Source organism: Prionailurus viverrinus, chromosome C1 (genome assembly GCF_022837055.1).
Source record: "Prionailurus viverrinus isolate Anna chromosome C1, UM_Priviv_1.0, whole genome shotgun sequence".
In the NCBI taxonomy this organism is placed as follows: domain Eukaryota; kingdom Metazoa; phylum Chordata; class Mammalia; order Carnivora; family Felidae; genus Prionailurus; species Prionailurus viverrinus.
The window spans coordinates 27,657,117-27,681,090 of NC_062568.1; the positions used below are offsets into that span (position 1 = coordinate 27,657,117).

Genomic DNA, 23,974 nt, shown 5'->3' on the forward strand with positions numbered 1-23,974 from the left:
GGAGCAGAGAGAGTGGGAGACATAGAATCCAAAGCAGGCTCAGGCTCTGAGCTGTCAGCCCAGAGCCCGGTGTGGGGCTCGAACTCATGAACCACAAGATCATGACCTGAGCTGAAGTCGGACACTCAACCAACTGAGCCACCCAGGTGCCCCAAGAAAAGAGTATTGCTAATGAAAAAGTATGGACAAAATTTTTTTATAAAACCAAATAAAAAAAATAAAAGCAGACATAACAAAACTCTAAAACCAAGTATTTTTAATAATATATTTAAGAATACACTTTATTTCTGACTGTTTAAATTCCACAATTTACAAGTGGTTGTGTTCCAAAAGATACTTCACAAATCACTTGTTTGGAATTCACAAATAATTTTCCATCAAAAAAATGTTACAGATAATGGATAAGTTTCTAGGTTAGCCCACAGTGTCAAAACTATCCTATACATTTGTAGTGCGATGTTACAAAGTAGAACTGGGGTAAATGAAACAAAACAAAATATTTTTTAGAATACCATGATTTCTGGAAGCTAATGAAAATACTTACAGACATAAAAAGGAGTAGGTAGAACATTTTACAATTAATTCTGAAGGATACTTCAGGGAACTTTAAAGAGCTTTAGAGATTGATGCCACTGGTTTTATACTATTTCCAGTTTCACTTTGAAATGTATGAAATTTTTTTTCTTCTGTACTATCTCACTATCACTATTATACTTGGGGTATTTTTGAACATTGGGTAAGGAGAAAAACTGAGAGATGAAAAAAAGAAAGAAGGGGCACCTGACTGGCTTCAGTCCAGAAAGCGTGTGACTTTTTTTTTTTTTTAATGTTTTATTTTATTTTTGAGAGAGTGAGAGAGACAGCATGACTGGGAGAAGAGCAGAGAGAGAGGGAGACAGAATCTGAGGCAGGCTCCAGGCTCTGAGCTGTCAGCACAGAGCCCGACACGGGGCTCGAACCCACAAACTGTGAGATCATGACCCAAGCCGAAGTCGGATGCCCAACTGACTGAGCCACCCAGGCGCCTGTGGAAAGCGTGTGACTCTTGATTTCAGGGTTGTGAGTTTTGAGCCCCACATGGGGTGTAGAGATTACTTAACTAAATAATTTAAAAAAAGAAAAAGAAAAAAAGAAAGAGCACTAGTTTTCCTTTACTTAACTAAAACCAAGGAGAAGGGACATAAAATTCTACCTATGTACAAGTATAAACGGGTGAGGAAAGGAAGAGGAACAGGGAATTTCCTGAAGTGGGATTTCTTGGCAAAAACAAAGAAAAAACAGGGGACACCATTCTTTAAGTATTACTAGATTCAAGTCATTCACCAATAGATATTTGCTGAGTAATAAGCACAGTCGAATTTCAATGAGTAGAGAAAGTATAATAGGTCTCAAGATATGTACAGGGAGGATAAGCTATATGTAAGTGACTATTCCTATAAAAGATATTCTTAAAGTCAGAGTTTCTTTCGGGGGTAGGACCATTATTTTGCCTTAAGGAAAATCGGTTACTGTGTCTGATTTATTTTAGAATATAAGATAAATGGTAGGTATCATAGATAGCACTCTTGATTAATTTACAGCATCAAATGTATTGGCCAATATATTAAGGCAGCTTTAAAAAGATTTAAAAACTGGTACTTGATTTCCATGTAAAACTTAGCCACTAAAAACAGGTGGCTACGATAAAACAATCACAATTTAGTATACACATGATTGCCAATGACTCAACAATCAACTATATTGGGTATTTCACAGACCTGTCTTCAAAAAAGGAGATACCAAGTCAGAAAGGTAGGGTCAGAAAGGTGGCCAGAAAGGAAGGGTTTTTTTCTAGAAAAAGATACTGGCCTAAGATCCTAAGGGTCCAAGAAGAATAGGTTATAAAACAAAAACTTAAACGGTTGCTAAGAATTCTAAATATATCTAATATTAGCCCTAGTCTTGGTAAGCAAAAGACTAAGGGAAAAGAACTAAAGCAAAAGACTAAGGTACTGTTTCAATGTACCATAATGGATACAAGAGACAATGCACTGCACATAAACTACAGTATAATTTTATGATTGCAAATTATGCTTTTCTTTGAAAAATTACAATTAATTAAAATAGGAATCATCTTAGATTTAGGCCAAAGAACAGCATTTAACATACACAACCATTTAAAAATCAACTATATTGTGTACAACAAAGCGTTGTATATAAAACTTTAACATTCTGAAAAAGAAATAATTACAAAATGTCCCCCTTCCTTCATGAGTAAGCAATTCTGAAACAATAAAAACAACAAACAACCCACCCATACCCTCATTATCTTCAAGAAATAATTAAACAGCCATTGGAACTCACCTAGATTATCTCTCAAAGCACTAGCGTCTTCATGAGTTTTGAAGTTATAATTTGGCACCAATTTAAGTCTCATGCGGGAATAATTTTCTACATTAGCTAGTTTCCAGTGAACTGGATTTTGTTTCCTATGAATATTCATAAGTAAACAAGTAAAATTACTTAGTTTGAAGTTACAAAGATTGATTGATTGAAACAAAGTAAGAAAGTAAGAAAGTTACGAAGATTGATTGATTGAAACAAAGTAAGAAAGTATTCATATTAAAAACATTCATATTCATTATCTCATTTGACCCAAACAACCCTGAAAGAAAACTAATGAGAATATGCACAGTTTCAGTTTATACATGAAGAACCTAAGACAGGGTAAATTATTTGCCTGAAATGCTATGTTGTTTACAGGTAGCAGAAATAAGAACTGAACATAAATCTTCACCTTACAGCTTGATAGATTTTACTTTTTAACTGTTCAATGATAGTTCTTAACTAGGTATACAATGAGTTTATTCCAAATGCACTGTTCAAAATAAAATAATAATTTTAGTACAAATAAAGAGAGTATAATTGCAAATAGATCAAATCTAAATGTAAGAGCTAAAACTCTTTGAAGAAAAGATAGGAGTAGGGGCGCCTGGGTGGCTCAGTCGGTTAAGCATTCAGCTCAGGTCATGATCTCACAGTTTGTGGGTTCGAGTTCCGCATCAGGCTCTGTGCTGACAGCTCAAAGCCTGGAGCTTGCTTTGGATTCTGTGTCTCCCTCTCTCTCTGCCCCTCCTCGGCTTGTACTCTGTCTGTCTTTCAAAAATAAATAAACGTTAAAAATTAAAAAAAAAAAAAAAAAAAAAAGAAAGAAAAGATAGGAGTAAATTTTCATGACCTTGGACTTGGGTATGGTTTCTTAGATATTATACCAAAAACACAATCAACAAAAGAAAAAAGACAAACTGGACTTTGAAATTAAAAACTTTTTGTGTACCAAACGCTAGTACCAAGAAAGTGAAAAAGACAATCTACATATTTACAAATCATAGATCTGATAAGGGTCTATTGCTGAGAAAAAACTCTTACAACTCAACCAAAAAACATCAAACAATCCAATTTAAAAAAGGGCAAAGAACTTAGACATTTCTCCAAAAAAGATATACAAATAGCCAACAAATGAAAAGATACTCAATGTCACTGGTCATTAAGAAGTACATATCAATGGGGTGCCTGGGTGGCTTAGTTGGTTAAGTGTCCGACTTTGACTTACTAAGGTCATGATCTCACGGTTTGTGAGCTCGAGTCAGCGTTGTGCTCTGGGCTGACAGCTCAGAGCCTGGAGCCTGCTTCGGATTCTGTGTCTCCCTCTCTTTCTGTCCCTCTCCCACTCATGCTCTGTCTCTGTCTCTGTCTCTCTCTCAAAAATAAACATTAAAAAAATTTTTTTTAATTAAAAAAAAAAGAAATACAAATCAAAACCATAACATAGCCCTTCACATCCATTTGCCCTTCACATCACATAATAAAAAAATTGGAAAAATTTTACAAATACTGGTAAGGTTGTGGAGAAACTAGAACCCGCAAACATTGCTGATGGTATGTTATATGATGCAGTTGCTGTGGAAAACAGTTTGGCAATTAGGAAGTAAGACATTGGATTATCACATGACCTAGTAATTTTGCTTATAGGTATACACTTAAAAGAATTGAAAACAGATGTTTGGAAACAAACAGTGTTCACAAATGTTCAAAGCAGTACTGTTTACAAAAGCCACAAGAAAACATCTCAATGTCTACCATCTGATGAATGAATAGACAAAATGTGGTTTGGCTATTGAAGAAGTGCTGATACATGATACAATATAATGAAAACATTATGCAAGTGAAATAAGTTGGACACAAAAGGCCACATTTGTAAGATTCTATCTATATAAAATATCAAGAATAGGTAAATCCATAGAGACAGAATACAGGCTGGTGGTTGCCAGGGACTGGGTAAAGGAACAATAGAGAGTGACTGCTTAATGGGTCCCAGGTTTCTTTCAGCAGTAATGAAAATGTTCTGAAGCTGGACAGTGGTAATGATTGCACATTATGAATGTACTTAATGTCACTAAATTGTGTATTTTTAAATGGTTAAGATGGTAAAGTTTATATTATGTGTATTTTGCCACAATAAGAAAGGTGTGTGTGTGTCTGTGTGTGTGTGTGTGTGTGTGTGTGTGTGTATATACGTGTGTATATATGTGTGTGTATATAAGCTGACAGCCAACAATATTTTAACAGTTTATTTACTTGATCCTAAGTCACTTCTATTTTGCTGATTCAGCAAAGTATGACTTAGGATCAAGTAAATAAACTGTAAAATATTCAAACATATAACATCACTAACTCCAGCTCAAAGAGGCAGTATCAAGAAGAAAGAAATAAACTGATTCAAGACTTAAACTCTATATCACAGTGTAAAAAGAAGGGAAATAACTCCATGGTGAAAACACATATATGAAGCTCTGAACATCCCAGACCTGTAATTCACAAAAGACAACCAAATTAATTAAAAGCAATTTTTTGTAAGTTGAATGTTTTAAAAATTGAATTGGAGAGGTCACTGGCTCAAAAAGTTCTAGACAGAAGTTATAATGAAGAAAGAATATTTAATAAATGATATCCTCCTACCTTTCAGCCCAAGGTCCCCTTTCAGATGTAAGATAGAGCTGTATTGCCTTCCAGCGTCTCAGAGTGACTAACTGTTGACTGCTAAGTTGTTTAAGCATATTATTATACCTCAAGTTCTCTTGGCGTGCTTTTCGATTAAATGGCTCCACAAAAAACTCCTGAGATAGCAATAAATAATAGCCTTGAATCTTGTATTTACAGGTATATTTAAATTTTAATGCCATAATTTAAAAAATTTATTCCAATACAATCATGGAAAAGAAGCTGACAACCAACAGTATTTTCTTATTTTCATTAGGATAATTTTCTTTCATGAAGCATACTACTCTGTAACCTGTATTTTGTAAAACTTTAAAAATCTAAACAACAATAAACATGTGAAGAGCTTCAAAAATGATGTACCTCAATACAGAATTTTAAAACTCAGATTTATTAACCTTATACTGTCAAGTAAAATGATCTTCCTTTGGAGGCTTTTGGTTTTTAAGGCGCTGGAATGAAACTCATTCTTAAATAAAGTAGAAGGAAGAGTAACCACATCCACAGCTACTACTGGGGATCTAAAAGGCAAGGCCAAAGACAAAAGAAATCCATAGGGGAAAATCTCTCACAATGAAAAACTTCATCATTTGAATTGCTGCTCTCTGAATAATATCCTAGTCAGCAAATGAATTCACAAACTTATTCCAGTTTTCAGGATAAAATTCACTGATAATAGACTCTATCAAGATATAACTCAGTCCTGAAATTAAGTTTTATAGTTTTCAAAAAGAAAAGTAGTAAGACTGACTCAAACAGATATTCATCTATCAGGAACTAAAAATAACAGTATTTGTTTCACAAAATCAATACTGAATTATGTTAAAAAGAACAGTTAAAGACATGGATTTAGATGTGGGTTTAAAAGACATCTTTTAGAGAGGCAATACAGCACAGTGCAGTTAAGAGTTTAGAGTTAGGCCTGGTACAAATCTTAGGTACTTAATTCTCTGAGGTCCAGTATCTTCATCTCTAAGATGAGGCTGACAATATTTGTCATCAAAAAAGATTAAGATTTAAAGTACTTAATACAGTGCCAGAAAAGTAGCAAGCTCTCAATAAACTGTAGCTCTTATTCCTATAATTGTTACTATAATTACTAGACCTTTGTGAAATCAATGATTTGGTATTATTAAATATTTAAAACAGGTCAATGCTAAGAAAATTGAAGAAGTCATGACAACTCCATTATAATTAAACATCAATTTCACAATTGGTGAAGTTCAAGCAATAAGAATATTCTAAAGTTAGTTTTACCCAGAAAAGCTAAGGATGAAGTTACAAAGAAAGTGCTGGTTGGAATAGAAACTAACAGAACTTCTATGAGAGCAATAGAACAGTATTTTAAGCAGTGCTGCATCCAGTAATTCCACTTATCCTAGTAAAGCCATCCTGAATAAGCATAAAAATATGACTATAAGGATGATCAATGCTACTTAAAATGAACATTGATAAATTAGGTCCAAAATTGGGACATAAATTTAATTATGTTCTAATACATAATATAATGGAAAACTACACAGTCATATAATGGCATGGAAAGATGCTCACAATAAGAAAAGGAGCAGTAAATGAAAAGTGTGCCATTTTTATATACATTAAAAAAACCAAAATGTTAATAGTGGTGGATTACAAATGTTTCTTTTTATACCTATTAAGGAATAAATGTATTTTTACTTGATCATCTTTGTTTCATCAGTGTTTTGCCTGTACATATTTTATTCGATTGATATCTAAATATCTTATTCTTTTTAGAGATATTGTAAGTAGTGCTTTTTCAAAATTTCAGTTTACAATTGCTCATTGTTGGTATATAGAAATATGACTAAATTTTGTATATTGTATGTCTTGCAGTATTGCTAAACTCATTAATTGTAGGAGATTTTTGGTAAATTCATTAGGATCATCTACATAATAATATTATCTGCAAACAGTTTTATTTCTACCTGTCCAATGTAAATGACTTTTATTTCTTTCCCTATTCTTAATGCATTTGCTAGGATATATAGTACAACAGTGACTACAAGGGTGGTGAGAGTGGACATTCTCAGCCGGTTCTCTGCTTACAAGGAAAGCACTCAGTTTTCCACCTTTAAATATTTAAATATAAAGCTAGCACGGTGCCTGAGCCACACAGTTGGTTAAGCATCAGACTCTTGATTTCAGCTCAGGTCATGATCTCATGGTTCCTGAGCCAGAGCCGTAAAACAGGCTCTGCAATGAGAGCATGGAGCCTGCTTTGGATTTTCTCTCTCCCTCCTCACATGTGCACATACATATGCACATACATATGCATGCTCTCAAAATAAATAAACTTTAAAAACAAATATGAAGCTAGCTGTAAGATTTTTGTTGAGATTCTATTTCCAGTTTTCTGAGAGCTTTGATCATAAAACAGATGAGTTTTGTCAAATGCTTTTTCTACATCTGATATGATTAGTTTCTTTTTAATAAATATGAATTTAGTCCATTACCCTTATATTGGCTGACTGTCAAATGTTGAAGCAATATTGCATTCTTAGGATAAACTCTACCTGGTGTGATGTATTACTTTTTTATATATTGCTGGATCTGGTTTCCATCAATGTTCCTAAGAGATATTGATCTGTAGTTTTCCTGTTCCATTTTTGTGATTTTTTAATTCCAGTATAATTAATATACAGTGTTATATGAGCTTCAGGTGTATTCTTACACTATTTTTGTATGGTTTCAATAAGGGGATAACACTGTCCTCACATAATGAGTTGGAAGTGATTCCATTTTTCTGTTTTCTGAAGAGACTGTGAGGAATTGGTGTTATTTCTCCATTAAATGTTCAACAGAATTCACCAGTGAAACCACTTGGGCCTGGAGTCTTCCCTTTTGGAACATATTTAAACTGTAAGTTTAGTTTCTTTAATAGGTAAAAGACTAGGTTATCAACTTATTATTGAATTTTGGAAATCTGGATTTGTCAAGAAATTGAGACATTTAAGTCATCTTATTTATGTGCATAGATTGGTTTGTGGTAGTACCTTATTATCATGTTGATGTCTGTGACTGAGTGGTGATATTCCCCTGTCATTTCTGGTAATGGTACTTTTTCACTTTCTTTTTTTTGTTTTGTTAATCTGGCTAGAAGTTGACCAATTTTATCAACATTTTAAAGAAGTAGATTTTGGTTTTATTAATTTTCTCTATTATTTTCCTGCTTTCAGTTTCATTGATTTCTGCTCTTATTTTTGTTTGTTTCTTATTTAGAAACTAGTTTAGTTTTCTTTCTAGTTTAAGGTAGATACATAAATTATTAATCTGAGGCCTTCTTTTCTAAAGCAAGTATTTAGTACCATCAATTTTCTTTAAGCACTGATATATACCCAGCCTCCTTAGAGATATGAACTATCAGCCTAATAGACTTTTTACATATCCACTATGCATAGAACATTTTGATATTAACTTTTTTGTTACTGATTAGTCTTTTTCTTTCAATTCTGAAATAATTTTCAAATAGGAAACTGCATTTGTTTTCAAAGTTGACTTATTACTCTCATTTTAATATCAAATGCTTGAAATCAATATAAAAAACTAGACACTAAAAACATTTAATAATTTTTACCTGAAACTTAAGCTTGCTTTCTCCTCCTTCCCGGTCTCGTTTATGCATATTCACCATTAAGGCTTCATAACAATCCTTCCAATAAAGTGCCATGTTCTCATGACCACCATAAAATGTAAGGGTTTCATATTGCTTCATGTAAGGCACAATCTTACAAAAATATACATATATACACAAAATTTAATACATACTTCTAATAAAAATGACAATAGAAAATTCACTCAAAATAGATAAAACTTACATATTTTTCAATGTAAACTTGCCATTCATTTGAACTGCAATATTCTTGAAAATCTTCAAAAAATGAAGAACTACCATTGGTAAAAGGTAAAGAAGGCAGGTGCAAGTTCATGAAGAGAAGCTCATAAATTTTGGAAACCAGGGTACGGATAAGGGGAATCAGAAATGAGTAGATTTCAGTCTGTTCCTTGATTGACTGACTTAGAACATGTTCCAGCTTCCCTAAAATGTAACATGCTTCATCCTGATTTTCAATCACTTTGGTCTGAAGAAGGGTGTTTAGCTTAGCTGATGCTATTGCACAAACCTGAGGAAAATAGTACAGGTGAGAAAGAACAAAATAAAGCAGACATTTAGCAAAAGATCTTTGGCTCTTCAAGTTTTGTTTGTTTAATAATTTTTTTAAATGTTTGTTTATTTTTGAGACAGAGACAGAGCATGAACAGGGGAGGGGCAGAGAGAGAGGGAGACACAGAATCTGAAACAGGCTCCATGCTCTGAGCTGCCAGCACAGAGCCCAACGTGGGGCTCGAACCCATGAACTGTGAGATCATGACCTGAGCTGAAGTTGGACACCTAACCGACTGAGCCACCCAAGTGTCCCTGTTTTTTTTTTTAATCAATTATAAAAGCAGAATATACAGAAAAGGTATAGTGGATAATTAATCACCCAAACATCTATTCCACTCTTCCTAATAGTGTGCAAGGACAGAGGAATTATACTAAATTTTTTTTTAATGTTTATCTATTTATTTTTGAGACGGAGAGGAGACACAGAATCTGAAGCAGGCTTCAAGCTCCAAGCTGTCAGCGCAGAGCCCGATGCAGGGCTCAAATCCACCAACCTTGAGATCTTGACCTGAACAGCAGTCAGATGCTTACTCAACTGAGCCAGTCAACCCTAACTTTTCTACTTTTAACTTAAGGTTCTACTGCTGAAGCTTTTCCATTCTCCTCAGACTTTCCAAATCTTTAACTTTAGTTTTTGAATCTGACTAAAGCAGCTTAATTCTAATAGAGACCAACAAATATAAGAAAAAAGGCCATAGGGGCACCAGGATGGCTCCGTCAGCTGAGCATCTGACTTTGGTTCGGGTCATGATCTTTGGGTTCATGAGTTCAAGCCCCACATCGGGCTCGCTGCTGTCAGTGCAGAGTTCGCTTCAGACCCTCTGTCCCTCTCTCTCTCTGCCCCTCCCCAGCGTGCACTATCTCTCAAAAATAAACAAACATTAAAAAAAAGAAAAAAGGCCATAAAATTTTATCATGCAGGAAATACCAGAACTAATAATTCTGGGCTTTTTTGCTATGTGTTTAAAAAAAAAATTTTTTTTTAATGTTTATTTTTGAGACAGAGAGAGACAGAGCGCAAGCAGGAGAGGGGCAGAGAGAGAGGGAGACACAGAATCTGAAGCAGGCGCCAGACTCTGAGATGTCAGCACAGAGCCTGACATGGGGCACGAACCCATGAACTGCGAGATCATGACCTGAGCCAAAGTCGGATGCTTAACTGACTGAGCCACCCAGGCGCCCCTACTATGTGTTTTTTAAAACACTGTTTATATTGGGGTATCTGGGTGGCTCAGTCGGTTAAGCGTCTGACTTGGCTCAGGTCATGATCTCACGGTTCACGGGTTCATACCCCACATTGGGCTCTGTGCTGACAGATCAGAGCCTGGCGCCTGCTTTGGATTCTGTGTCTCCCTCTCTCTCTGCCCCTCCCCTCCTCATGCTCTGTCTCTGTCTCTCAAAAAATGAATAAACATTAAAAAAAAATTTTTTTTAAGTAAAATACCGTTTATACAAAAAGTTAAACATCTAGTGCTTTGCTTTTAACTTAATATCATGGTATTAAATAATGTTCATATGTTTATTTAGAAGTATAAAGATATTTCAATGAATACAAGATAATTTACTTGACCACTGCCTTAATTTTGGATAAGTACACATGTCACATACAGATACATATGATCCCCCCTACCCCCATTATAAAGAGCACTGCATGAGGGTCACTTGAGAAACTACAAAAAATACTGATGCCCTATTTCCTCCTTTCTAATATAATTACTATGGTGATGCCCCACAAGGTAATTTCATGTTCTCATCACTGGCTCAGGTAAGACAACTGGGGGAAGAGGAAACCAGAAAAATGGAGATCATATGCTGCATCTAAATAAATCAGCAACCACCTAGTCCTACTTTAGAGACAAGCTAGGAAATGTTGACATTTATGTGACATCTTCTAATACATACACACAGGCAATTAACTAGTAAGTATGAGCCACACAAAACAAGTTTGTAGTCAGAATGGCAAAGAACCTTTATTATAACCCCTATAAGGAAAGAAGTTGCTTTCCCAGCCTTTAACATGTACAATAACCTCAGAGAAACGTGTTTTTATTCCTGAGAGAATAAAATTAAACAACTAGCCAGTAAAAAATGTTTTAGGTTACTAACTACTGGTAAACAATCCATAGGTTCTGTACTCTTTATTTAACAAGTATTTATAGAGGCCTACTATGGGACAGGCATTGAAATATTTAATGGTGAACAAATTAAACAAATAGGTATTTATGGAAATTTCATTAAAGAGAAACACTGAGAGTAATTATAAGTGGGGGAAAAACAACAACCCCAAAACCAAGAGTTCTCATATCCACCTGGCATGCTGGCTGCAACTGCTTTAACAGCCATCAGGCTAATATTAATGAAAAGGCCCCAAAAACTATTTTCATTCTATCTCTCGGTAGAAAAAACCTGAGAATACCACCATGAACATCCATCAAGGCTGTTTGGTATTTTACATTATTATTTTAGGATATACTTTTAGACTAGAAATACTAGACAAAGAGTGTGATTGTTTTTTTAAATACATATATTTTCAAATTACATTTGAATGGATACATAATTCAAGGTTCCACAATCCATGTATCAGCAAGCAAATCTTATTTATTTAGCTTTTCTGTGTTTTCCATGTTTCTACAATGAATATGTTACTTTTACGATTAAGAAAAAAACCCCACTATTTTAAAAAATTTCTTTTGCGATTTTAATTTTATTTTTATTTATAAAAATAGCGCACAACTGGGGGAGGGGGGAGAGGGGGAGAGAGGGAAAGGAGGGAGGAACGAGAGAGAGAGAGAGAGAGAGAGAGAGAGAGAGAGAATGAATCTCAAGCAGGCTCCACACTCAGTGCAGAGCCTGATGCAGGGCTTGATCTCATGACCCTGGGATCATTACCTGAGCTGAAATCAAGAGTCAAACACTCAACTGACTGAGCCACCACTCAGGAGCCCTCCAAAAAACCCAATGTTTAAAAAGTTAGTAATATGGGGAAAGGAATTCAATATAATTGTAAGAAAAAAAGAAAATAAAATTATCAAAATATATGATGTTTTCAATCATCTGAAAAAGATAAGTGCATAGAAAAATATTGACAGTTATTTCTTCTTGGGCTATGGGATGATGGATTTATTTTCTTCTCTTTATGTTTTTGTGTATTTTCCATAATGATCATGTTTTACTTTTACAATTAGGAAAAAATATCTATTGAAAATATGGCCTTTTAAAAATATGGCAACCTTATGGAATTTTAACCTGTCCATGTTATCAACATTACAGTAAGTTTATATATATTAGAAACCATCCCCAACCCTACCCCTTTGCCCCAAGTACTTGAAATTCCAAAATCAAAAGGAAATTAAAAGGGCCAGGTAAGTAGTTATGAGATACATGTCATGATTAACTCAACCCAAGTTCTCCAATATAAACCGAAAGTTGACAGACTAAAATTCATTGCAAATTTTCCAACCTGTAACATTTTTTAAAAGAGTTTTTTCTTAAGTTTATTTATTTTGAGAGAGAGAGAAAGAGAGACAGAGAGACAGAGAGAGAGAGAGAGAGGGAGGGAGAGGGAGAGGGAGAGGGAGAGGGAGAGGGAGAGGGAGAGGGAGAGGGAGAGGGAGAGGGAGAGGGAGAGGGAGAGAGAGAATGAATGGGGGAGGGGCAGAAAGAGAAGGGGAGAGAAAATCATGAGGGCAGAGCTTAACAGAGGATCATGACCTGAGCCAAAACCAAGAGATGGATGCCTAACCAACTGAGCCACCCAGGCACATTCCCCAACCTTTAAAATTTTTAATTAAAGATAGAAATAATAAATATTCCTTGAGTCCATATTTTATTTATCTGTGTTTTGAAAACCTAGCACAATGCTCAAACTTGGTAGGTATTCACAGTAAGCATTTGATTAATTAAAAAATGAGATATAATGTAAAACTGTGGATTAGTGAAGTAACAGAAAAAGATTTGAAAGAAAAAAAAAACACCTCAATTTTCCTCAAAATATAAGCCCTAAAGTTCACATGTATGAGTGACAAGTATAAATAGTCTAAGCAGGTTGTGTACTTCCTAGCTACACTACAGATGATATAATACCTCCTAATATAAGCTATGTATAAATCCTTTAAAAGGCAACGTTGAAATTATATTGAATCAGGAAGAAACCATCAATGAGCTGCCTCTGAAGCTTCTTTCTGATTAACAAAACTGAAACATATATGCTTTTGGAACTAATAAAAAAAATTAAAATGCTGAAAATTATTACCATTTAATATTAAATTATTAAATATTAATATATTAATATATTACCATTTAGTTATTACACAAATAATTCCTATACTGCATACAAAGTACAAAAAATAATGCAAATGAATTGACAAACCTGCACATTACCCATTCCAATGAATCCTAGAAGTAACTGGATTTGAACTTGAGAAAGTTGTGCCAATACTGAACTTTCAGAATACCAAACTGACAGACCATCGAAGAGCAGCATCAGATCCTCTAAAAGCTATCACAAGAGAAAAATTGAGAAATAAAAACATTCCATCTTAGAATCAACTGATGAGTTCTCCCCAACAGTAATATACATTATAAGTGTTTTCAAAACTAGTTTAATGTACAAATGGAAAAAGCCAAGAGAATTATCTTAGTAATAGCTAATGAAATTGGTTAACTGTTTATCCATGTTTGTTAAATCCAATTAAATTTTAATGCTCCAAAAAGGGGGTACAAAAGTTTTTTTCCTTGAATAAAGTGCTTGACTACAGAAAGTAATTTCAAAGTGTTATTTATTGCTGTACCTTTTCAGTCCACATGTTTGAATTAACAAGCCCCTCTGACTGCAGAAAGTCCTGTATGATCAGGATGAGCCGCAAGGCATTTTCAGCAGTTACTGGATTCGTGTTTGATTCTCTGTTTTCCATGACTGCCCATTCTAACATCTTCTGTAGCAAACTAAGTGCAAAACAAATCCTCTTAAAACCATTTTCAGCTTAGAAAAATAGTAAAACATGAAAAAGTCAATTATTTGTTAATATGACTGTATTCCTAAAGATACACTATCACAGACAGGGATCCAAGGACATTGTAGATGGTATCTAATAACAATGAAGCAACTTTTTAATCTCTGAAGTATCTACCCTCAATAAGTATAATACAAAGGCAAAGTAAAAGTTATCTGTTCTACTTGACTATAAAAAAGCTATTAAAATATTTCAAATTCCAGTTTCTATAAGATAACCAGAAGTTTCTTTAAAGCTCTAAATTGGGAAGGCAAGAAACGGCTTATTATGTCTTGCAGCGGGTCTAGCCCTGCAGAGAACTCTAAATGCTTTAGAGAAGTAATATCTATGAAAACACTATTTGCTTCCTTTAGCATGGAAATCCTCAAATTTGGACAGACTGTAGAACACAATTCACTGAGTGCTTAGATATTATCAAAACTATTTTAAACAATAAGGAATATGTAATCCCTTAAGCCCAAACTAAAGTTTTAAAGTTGGAATTACTTTTGGACTTCTCTCTAGATTCCACTAAAATGGCAACAGAGAGGAAAAGGAGCTGAGTACAAAGTTTCTCCTTTTCTCTCACTACACCTACTGAATTCTGAATAAATGTTCAATAAATAATATTATCTTAGACTCCAGACCACTCCAAAAGGAGAGGGTAAATCACCAAATAAATGCTTACATTAATTTTATTTCATCTGATGGTCGAAGTAGTTCACTGGATATTCCTGGTTTAGTTAGTGCTGAAAACACTTGTCCTCGTTCAATCCAAGTATTATTATCTGACTTTTCTAGTCCCTTACACATTACATAGTTCAAAATATTTGTCAGTAATTGAAGAAGCTCCTCCTCACATCTCTGTAAAGAAAGATAAAGTAATATTAAATTATTGGAAGGAGGAAGTATTAAAAGCACATTAAAAGAACCATCCTATATAGTGACTGTAATTATTTAACATATTTTTAATGTGTCTTATGAACCAGGAACTTTGCTAGGTAGGCCCTAGCAATACAAGGATGAATACAACACCGGTTTTGCTCTCAAGACACAATTTAGTGACTTCTAGGCTTCCAAAATCTTATATCTTGAGACTTAGAACATGAGTATAATATGAAATTGTTAACAATCACACAATTCTAAGGACTAGAAATATATCATAGATGCATGAAAATAAAAACAGCTTTTGGACAAATAAGGAATTTTACCTCTTGGCTTTCAAGTAACGACAAGTCATCACTAAACCCCGTATCATTTGTGATGCTGCTCTCTTTGTCAGATGGCACAGAAAATGATTTAGTAGATTCTATTGGGGATGGTGTACTAGGCAAGCTGTCTGGCATGTGACTTCCACTGTCGCTCAGTTCACACGAGTCTATTCCACTGAAATCTAAACTCAAATGTGAAGGATTATTATTCCAGAATTCTTCTTGATTCTCTGATTTGAAAGTTAATTCTCCCACAGAACTATCTTCTTGAAATAATGGTGTGTTTGAGTCTAGAGAGTGTCTATCCTCTAAACTCCACTGATCGGAAGACACATTAGCTGAGCCAAAAGAGTTGATTTTTTCCTCATCAGTCTTTTCGTCGAAGTTCCTCTTAAGATCTTCACCTACCACATTTTTATCATTGTCTTTCATTGAAAGAGCTCTACTGTGCTTATGAAGAGTATTTCCATTTTCAAAATTTGTTTTTAAAAAGAGCCTAACCAAAGTGTCTTGCCAACCCACTTGTTGAGATATTTGATGTGCTGCATCTGGCTGGGACTGCAAAATCTGTAAAATCTGTGAAGAGATTAAGAATACAAAACTCGTCAAAAAGTACACAGTACTTCACATCAAAACCAGTTTCTTCCCAGTTATTTTAATGACAAAGTAATTTAATGAGAAACTGTGGGAAGATACACTTCCAAAAGATTATGTTCTTAACTGGATTACAAATTATCTGGAAGGCACACACTGTGTTTTTAACTAATCTGCATATTACTCATTGTACAGAGTACTTAAATATTTGCTGAAAGATAAAAAAGAAAAAAAAATAAAATGATCCTCCACATGTCAACACTCATGTTATTAATTTAATTTGGTCAGAGAGAAAATATACATAGAATGAAGATACATATAAAATGTAATAACGTTATATCCTCTCAACTAAATACCTTCCATGAGCCTACTGCATTTCTTTAGCAAATACTGAATATCTACTATGTACCAGGCCCTGTTCTGGCCCTAAGGTTAGCAGAGTAAATATGACACACAAATACTTTAATAGAACCTAGATATCCCAAGAATGTTTCCCCATCTCATTTTATTTTTATGGGCAAAGTAAATGGCTACTTTTGCAAAAACACTTTTTTTCCCATTAATTCTATCTTGAATAACAAACAAAATAAAAACTGTATTTTATTTCTTTATTTATTTGAAAGAGAGAGAACGCAAGCAGGGGGGAAAGGAAGAGGGAGGAAAAGAGAGAGGGAGAGAGGGAGGGAGGGAGGGAGGGAACGAGAGAGAGAGAGAGAGAGAAAAAGAGAGAGAGAGAATCTTAAGCAGGCTCCACACTTAGCATGGAGTCCAAAATGGGGCTTGATTCCACAACTCTGGGATCATGACATGAGCCGAAATCAAGAGTCAGACACTCAACCAACTGAGCCACCCAGGCACCAAAGAAACTATATTTTAATTTGAAAACAATAACTCCAATAAAATGGATACTGCTATTTAGCTGGAAATAGAAACTGAAATTAAAGAATACACACAGAAATGTCAATGAGTATAATCTCTACTATCCAACTCATTTCCCATTTTTGGATTAAAACAGGTTCTCAAACACTGTCAGGTATTCAGTTAAGACCCTTAAGACATTTTTATCACAAAGACAATAAACTTCTATGTAGATGAAAAGAAATTTTGCTCCCAGTATTTAGAAAATCTCTTTTATCTCTGACAAGTTTCATAGGAGATGAATAATATTGATAGGGACTTTAATATCAATGGCTCTAATGCATGCTGATGCTGATATAGAAAGCAATTAGTCACAATGAGTCACAATAATGTGATGTTTTCCTTTCCTTCGTTGTGATAGGTGAGCTACCACTATTCTAGTGATAGAAAATACCATTTTTTCCCCACAGCAAAGAAATTTTAGTGATTTCATAATTTTAAAATTTCCATAAGGGGCGCCTGAGTGGCTCAGTTGGTTAAGTGTCTGACTCGATTTCAGGTCAGGTCACGACCTCACAGCTTGTGGGTTTGAGCCCCCCATCAGGCTCTGCACTAAAAGTATGGAGCCTACTTGGGATTCTCTCTCTCCCTCTCTCTATCTGCCCCTCCTCCTTCACTGTCTCTCTCAAAAATAAACTTAAAATAAAATATCCATAAAATTACTTATTTTATGTTCATTTTATATACATGTAATGGATAAAAACTAGGCTGCATCAAAAGTTGTTTTCAAACTGAAAGGAAAGGATCACTCTATATGGCCTGCTTCAAGGACAATATGGTAAAATCCATCAAAATGCAAAATGTGAGTACCTTCTGAGACAGCAATTCCCTTTCATGGATTAGGTCCTACAGATATATTACCAAAAACAGGTAAAAGTATATGTAAAAAAGTGTTCTTAACGGAAGTTTATTAACATATAAATGTAGGAGACAATCTAAATGTCCATGTACAGGGAACCAGGTAATACTTCATACAATAGTCATAGAATGAAAAACTCTATGAGGCCAGTAAAGAGAAAGATACACATATAGACTTATAATGGAAAAATACTGTAACATAACTAAGGAGTAAAATTAAAAAGAAAAACAAGAAAATAAATTAAATAGTGGTCAGAGGTTAACAGCAGGGAAGACAGAAGGTTATAATTAGGAAGAAGCACACAGGATAACTAGTTCTTGACTTAGTTAAAAGTTAAAGGAGTACATTCTCCTTGCTAAGTCACTCTTGCTTTTCCACCAAGTTCAAAAGATTAACTCTAAAATATGGTATATGAATTAGAAATGGTTTTTATCTTTGAAAGTTCTTGACAAACTATCCTCTTGTAATAAATCTTTTACTGGGGCAAGGGCATATTTCCAGGTGACTACATGAGGCTAAGAAGAACACATTTTTGTGGTTACATGAAGTTAATTCACCTCAAAAAAGGAAACTATTTAAAAATCGTGCCATTTATAAAATAACAGATATTAAAACTTATACCTGGTATAAAATACTCAATATAAAAGCTATTCACAGTATGACAATATTGTTACTTCTAAAGTGTATTTTAATTTTTTTAACGTTTACTTTTGAGAGAGAGAGAGAGAGTGCGAATGGGGGAGAGGCAGAGAGAGAGGGAGAAAGAAACTGAAGCAGGCTCCAGGCTCCAAGCTGTCAGCACAGAGCCCGACATGGGGCTTAAACTCATGAACCACGAGATCATAACCTGAGATGAAGTCAGACGCTTAACCAACTGAGCCACCCAGGCACCCCTTTAAAGTATATTTTAAAAGTTCACTAACCTTTCTGCAGATAACCACCCTGACATTTATATGTGTCCTGTGAGATATATATACCATGGACAACAGATCTTTGAAATTAATAGCAGGATCTACGGTGGGGAAAAAACAAAAAGTTAAAATTAAATTCCAGAGATAGCCAAAGAACTATGAGTGATGGTTAATGAAATAACTGTTTTCATTTTTATTTTATTTTTCTTGCTGTCAACAATAGACAGCCTTTGGTTTTTTCTAGCTTTGCTAAGATATAATTGACATAAAACTGCATAAATTTAAGGTGTAAAACATGATGATCTGATATTCATATATATTGTAAAATAATTACCACAATAAGGTTAATTAACATCCATCACCTCACATAGTTACCATTTTCCTATCATGGTGGTAACTTTTAAGATCTGATCTTAGCAACTTTCAAGTCCATAATACAGCATTGTTAACTATAGTCACCATGCTGCACATCAGATCCCAGAACTTATTCATCTTATAACTGGAAGCATGTACCCTTTGACCACCTCATTCATTTGCCCCACCTCCCACCCCACCCCAGCAACTAGCAATCTGTTCTCTGTTTCTAGGAGTTTGGTTTTTTTTAATTTCTCAACATACGTGAGACCGTATTTGTCCTTCTCTGACTTAATTTCACTTAACATAATAATGTCTTGCAGGTTAATGTGTTACAAATGGCAGGATTTCCTTCTTTGTTGTGGCTGAATAATATTCTTTTATATATACATATACACACACACATAACACATTCTTTATCCACTCATCCATCAGCAGACGCTTAGGCTATTTCCATGTCTTAGCCATTATAAACGATGCTACAATGAACGTGCAGATAATTCTTTGAGATAGTGATTTCATTTTCTTTGGATATATACCCAGAAGATGGATTGCTAGATCATATGATAGTTCTATTTTTAATGTTTGGAGGAACCTCCATACTGTTTTCTATAATGGCTGCACTAATTTGCATTCCCAGCATCAATGGACAAGGGTTCCCCTTTCTCCATAACTTCACCAGCACTTGTTATCTTTTGTCTTTTTGATAATAGCCATCTTAACATGTAAGACCTGCTATCTCCTTCTGGTTCTGATTTACATTTCCCTTATGATTAAAGATGTGGAGCACCTTGTCATCTACCTGCTGGCTACTTGCATGTCTTCTATGCAAAAACTGTCTATTCAGGGGGCAGCTGGGTGGCTCAGTCATGATCTCACAGCTCGTGGGATGGAGCCCCCCTCAGGCTCTGCGCTGTTGGCATGGATCCTGCTTGGGATTCTCTCTCTCCCTCTCTCTCTGCCCCTCCCTGCTTGTGCTCTCTCTCTCTCAAAATAAATAAATAAAACTTAAAATAAGTCTCATCGGGTCCTTTGCTCATTTTTTTAACATTTTTTTATTTTTTGAGAGAGCATGCACATGTGCATGTGCACGCAAGTGAGGGAAAGACAGAAAGGGAGGGAGAGAGACTCCCAAGTAGACTCTCAGCTGTCAATGCAGAGCCCAGCGTGGGGCTGGATCCCACAAACCATGAGAGTGTGACCTGAGCAGAAACTGAGTCAGATGTTCAACCAAGTGAGCTACCCAGGCACCCCCTTTTGCTCATTTTTAACTGGATTTATTTTTGCTATTATATTATATGATTTCCTTACGTATTTTAGATATTAACCTCCTCTCAGATATTTGAGTCACAAGTATTTTCTCCCACCCTGTAGACTGCCTTTTCATTTTGTTGGTAGTTTTTCTCACTGTGCAGAAGCTTTTTAGTCTGATATTGCCTCACTTGTTTATTTTGCTTTTGTTGCTAGTGCTTTTGGGGTCATATCCAAAAAGTCATTGCCAAGACAAATGTCAAGGAGCTTTTCCTTATGTTTTCTTCTAGGAGTTATATGGTTCAGGGTTTACATTTAAATCTTTAATCCATTTCAAGTTAATTTTTGTGAGTAGTGTGAGATAGGGGTCCATTTTCATTCTTTTGCATATGAATATCCAGTTTCCCAACACCATTCATTGAATAGACTATTTTTCCTCCACTGAGTATTCTTGGATCTCTTGTCAAATATTAATTGACCAGATATACATTGTTTTACTTCTGGGCTCTCAATTCTGTTCCAATGGTGTATGTATGTTTCGATTACTCTAACAGTTTGAAATCAAGAACCATGATGCCTCCAGCTGCATTCTTTTTGAAGTTCTCTCTCAAAGAATGAACTGGGGGTAACAGTTACATAAATGCTGAAATAACTCTCATTTAAAATAAGGATTATACATATGTTTAAATCTTGCAAAGAAAATAGATTTAGAATGTTTGACATTCTCCTGAGTAAGCCCTAACTGTTCTTTTCTTTTATTGCCTGAAAATACTATCCATACTGTTATAATATCCATATTATTTATCTTTTTATGTACATATCTTGTATCTTATGTACTTGTCTTATCAATGAGAAGGTAAACCAATCAAAGCGAAGAACCTTATCTTATACCTTTTAAACCCCCAGCATCTGACATAAACACTATAGTTTGTCCTAAGTACTAAAAAAAGTTTTCTTAAAAAAAATGAGAAGCAAAAAAGAATATCTGAAATTAAGGATTTACGCTCCCTAAAGAAAAAGATAAAATGTTTTGTATGTATTTTCTCTAGCATCTTTTCCTTATAGAGAACTCAATTATTTACTAATCAATCAGTAAATTTCTACTGAAGGCCTATGGCACTATGCTATGCCCTGGGGAGATAATAACAAAAAAGATAGATAAAAAATAGTACCTAATAAAGCCCTGCTGAATCAAATAACAGGTAATTTAAAAAGTAACCTGAGGAAGGAAAGGAAAAAAAAAACCTTCAGGAAAAAAACTGAGAATATCAAATACAATTATGCTACTATGAAGAACATTTCTTAAATATATCAGTATTATCAGCCTTAGTCATACCTGTATTTATAATTTGATTGGTGAGGCTTTTAATGAGATTGGCATTAACGGGTGCTTCATTAAGAAGAAGTCCCAATCCTGAATAGCCAACTTCTCTGAGCCGAATGCGCTGTTTACTTCGTTCATAAACATTCGTGCATTTCAACATTTGTTCCATAACCTGGTTACAACAGTAATATATTTTTCTCAACACAGAGAACTAAGGACAGTCTGTCACTATTTAAAGTAATTTAAAATTTCCTTTTTAATGGCTAAGGCTTAGATGGAAACAAACCCTACAGCCTCCAAGAAGAACAAAGATATGTTATGAAAGAAGAAAAAGATACTTCTAGATCAATCTCATAATTTGTATAACACTTATGTAACAGTTATCAAAATAATTTTCGAGAACAAGGAAACATTTTGTAAAGGAAAACAACCATATACTAAAATGGGAGAATGAATTAATAATCCCATACCTCTTGCAGTGAGATCAACATTTAAAAGTGAAACACTGAAACCCTAGGTACAGGGTTATTTTGGCAGAGTATCATGAACAATCCATATAAGGTCATTTTTGGAGAAATAACATTTAATCTCCATAAAGGAAAGCTTATTTGGGCAGATGCTTTGAAGAACAGCCATGGGGGGCACCATAATTGATACTCAAGAGAGCCTATGCCAGATCATTTTTATTACACCCTTGTTTTCCAAAGTTTTGGGATTCCAAACACAGTCAATCCAAACTTGACCCCATAAGTAGACTTTATAACATAACACTAATGATATAAGAGGAAACAACTGCCACAAGCAATTAGGCATAATGAGTAGAATAAATCATGAAAAGTAGAAATAGGACCAATTCCTCTATTTTTTAACAAAAAAGGTTAAGTGGGTAGCTTCAACCGAAGCTCAAACTGACTACTTTGGATAGCTTAACAAAATATTCAATATCCTCTGACAAGTTACCAACCTCTCTGGCCTCAGTTTCTTTATCTGTAAAATGGGAATAATAATATTCACTTCATAAGGTTTTTGCAAGGACTAAGATAGCTAGTATATGAAGAATATATTACTGCTTGACAAATAGTGGTGCTACATAAAGTCAAGTTATTACTATTAACTGCTAAAATGTCTGACCTGCCATGAAGACCCATGGTAAGTCAAGAGACAGAACAAAACGAGTGAAAGGGAGTGGGAGGTATAGGCTTCCAGTTAGCTCACAGGAATAAAAGGTACAGCACAGGGAATATAGCCAATGGCATTATAATACGTTATATACTGACAAATGGCAGCTAGACTTGAGGTGAGCAAAGCATAATGTATAAACATGTAGAATCACTACGTCGTATGCTTAAAACTATTATAATACTGTGTCAATTATGCTGAAAAAAATTTTTTTTAAAGAAGGCAAAAAACGGATGTTTTATACAGAGAATGATATAACCAAGTGGATTTTCCACTGAAATAATTGATCAGATATCCATACAGTTTTTAAATATTCAAACAATAAAAACACAAAAAATATGTATCAAAACAAACTGAACAGTTTAAAATTAGTAGGTATGAAAAAAGAATTTACATTCATAAAATGAATATTTATAATTCATATACTCACAAATATCCCCAAATATAAAGATGTTTAAGAAATGTTTATACCTTAAAAATGATTTCTCTTAGTCTGTCAGAGTACTTCTGATTTAAGAGCAAGGCATAAAGTATGTCAGCATTTCCTGGTTCAAACAGCAGTAAGAAAAGCTGACCTCTAGTTGGGCTGGTACGCAGGAGACTGAAGAGCATATCCAAAATTCCAAAGAGCTTTTAAAATTAAACAACACAAAACAAACAACCACATTCATACATGGAAGCACAAATACAGTCATAAACCACAGTAATTTATCTAAATCATATATACCCTAACGTTGTAGCTTAACTGGACTATCTGATGTCTTATGAAATAGCCCTGCCTCCTACCTCCGTTATGCTTTTGGCTTGTTTCCTTTTGTGTAATCCTCTCAACCCACATATTCACCTGCTGAATATACCTATAGTGCTATAACCACATGAAAAGTCATGTCTTCCGTAAAGCCTTTCCTGGTCTCCTCAACATGTAATATTCTCTTATGCAAACCTCATAGGACTTTGTATCTCTCTTACAAATATTATTATATTCTCTTTTTGTTTGTTTCAAGATTATTTATAAAGCTCTCTTACCTACCCTTGCCTCCATTAGGCTAAAAGAGTGATATAACTCAATATTATATACCTATAATATCTTACTATGATTCTGTGTAAGTAAGATTTCAGTAAATAACTCTTTGACTAAATTGACCAAGAAAACATCATT

At 34.5% G+C, this 23,974-nt stretch overlaps 1 protein-coding gene across 4 annotated transcripts in view; it reads right to left on the minus strand.

Moving 5' to 3' along the window:
- The window catches only part of NBEAL1 (neurobeachin like 1), a 167,636-nt gene that overhangs the window by 62,441 nt on the left and 81,221 nt on the right, over positions 1-23,974 (minus strand). For all 4 annotated transcript variants that reach the window (XM_047869187.1, XM_047869186.1, XM_047869185.1 and 1 more), the window contains 11 exons: positions 23,287-23,445; positions 21,649-21,808; positions 18,720-18,808; positions 15,426-16,001; positions 14,903-15,078; positions 14,014-14,167; positions 13,593-13,721; positions 8,874-9,179; positions 8,633-8,782; positions 4,999-5,156; positions 2,344-2,468 (listed from right to left, as the gene is read on the minus strand). In XM_047869187.1, the coding sequence (XP_047725143.1) occupies positions 2,344-2,468; positions 4,999-5,156; positions 8,633-8,782; positions 8,874-9,179; positions 13,593-13,721; positions 14,014-14,167; positions 14,903-15,078; positions 15,426-16,001; positions 18,720-18,808; positions 21,649-21,808; positions 23,287-23,445 (2,182 nt within the window). The remainder of the gene's footprint in view (positions 1-2,343; positions 2,469-4,998; positions 5,157-8,632; positions 8,783-8,873; positions 9,180-13,592; positions 13,722-14,013; positions 14,168-14,902; positions 15,079-15,425; positions 16,002-18,719; positions 18,809-21,648; positions 21,809-23,286; positions 23,446-23,974) is intronic.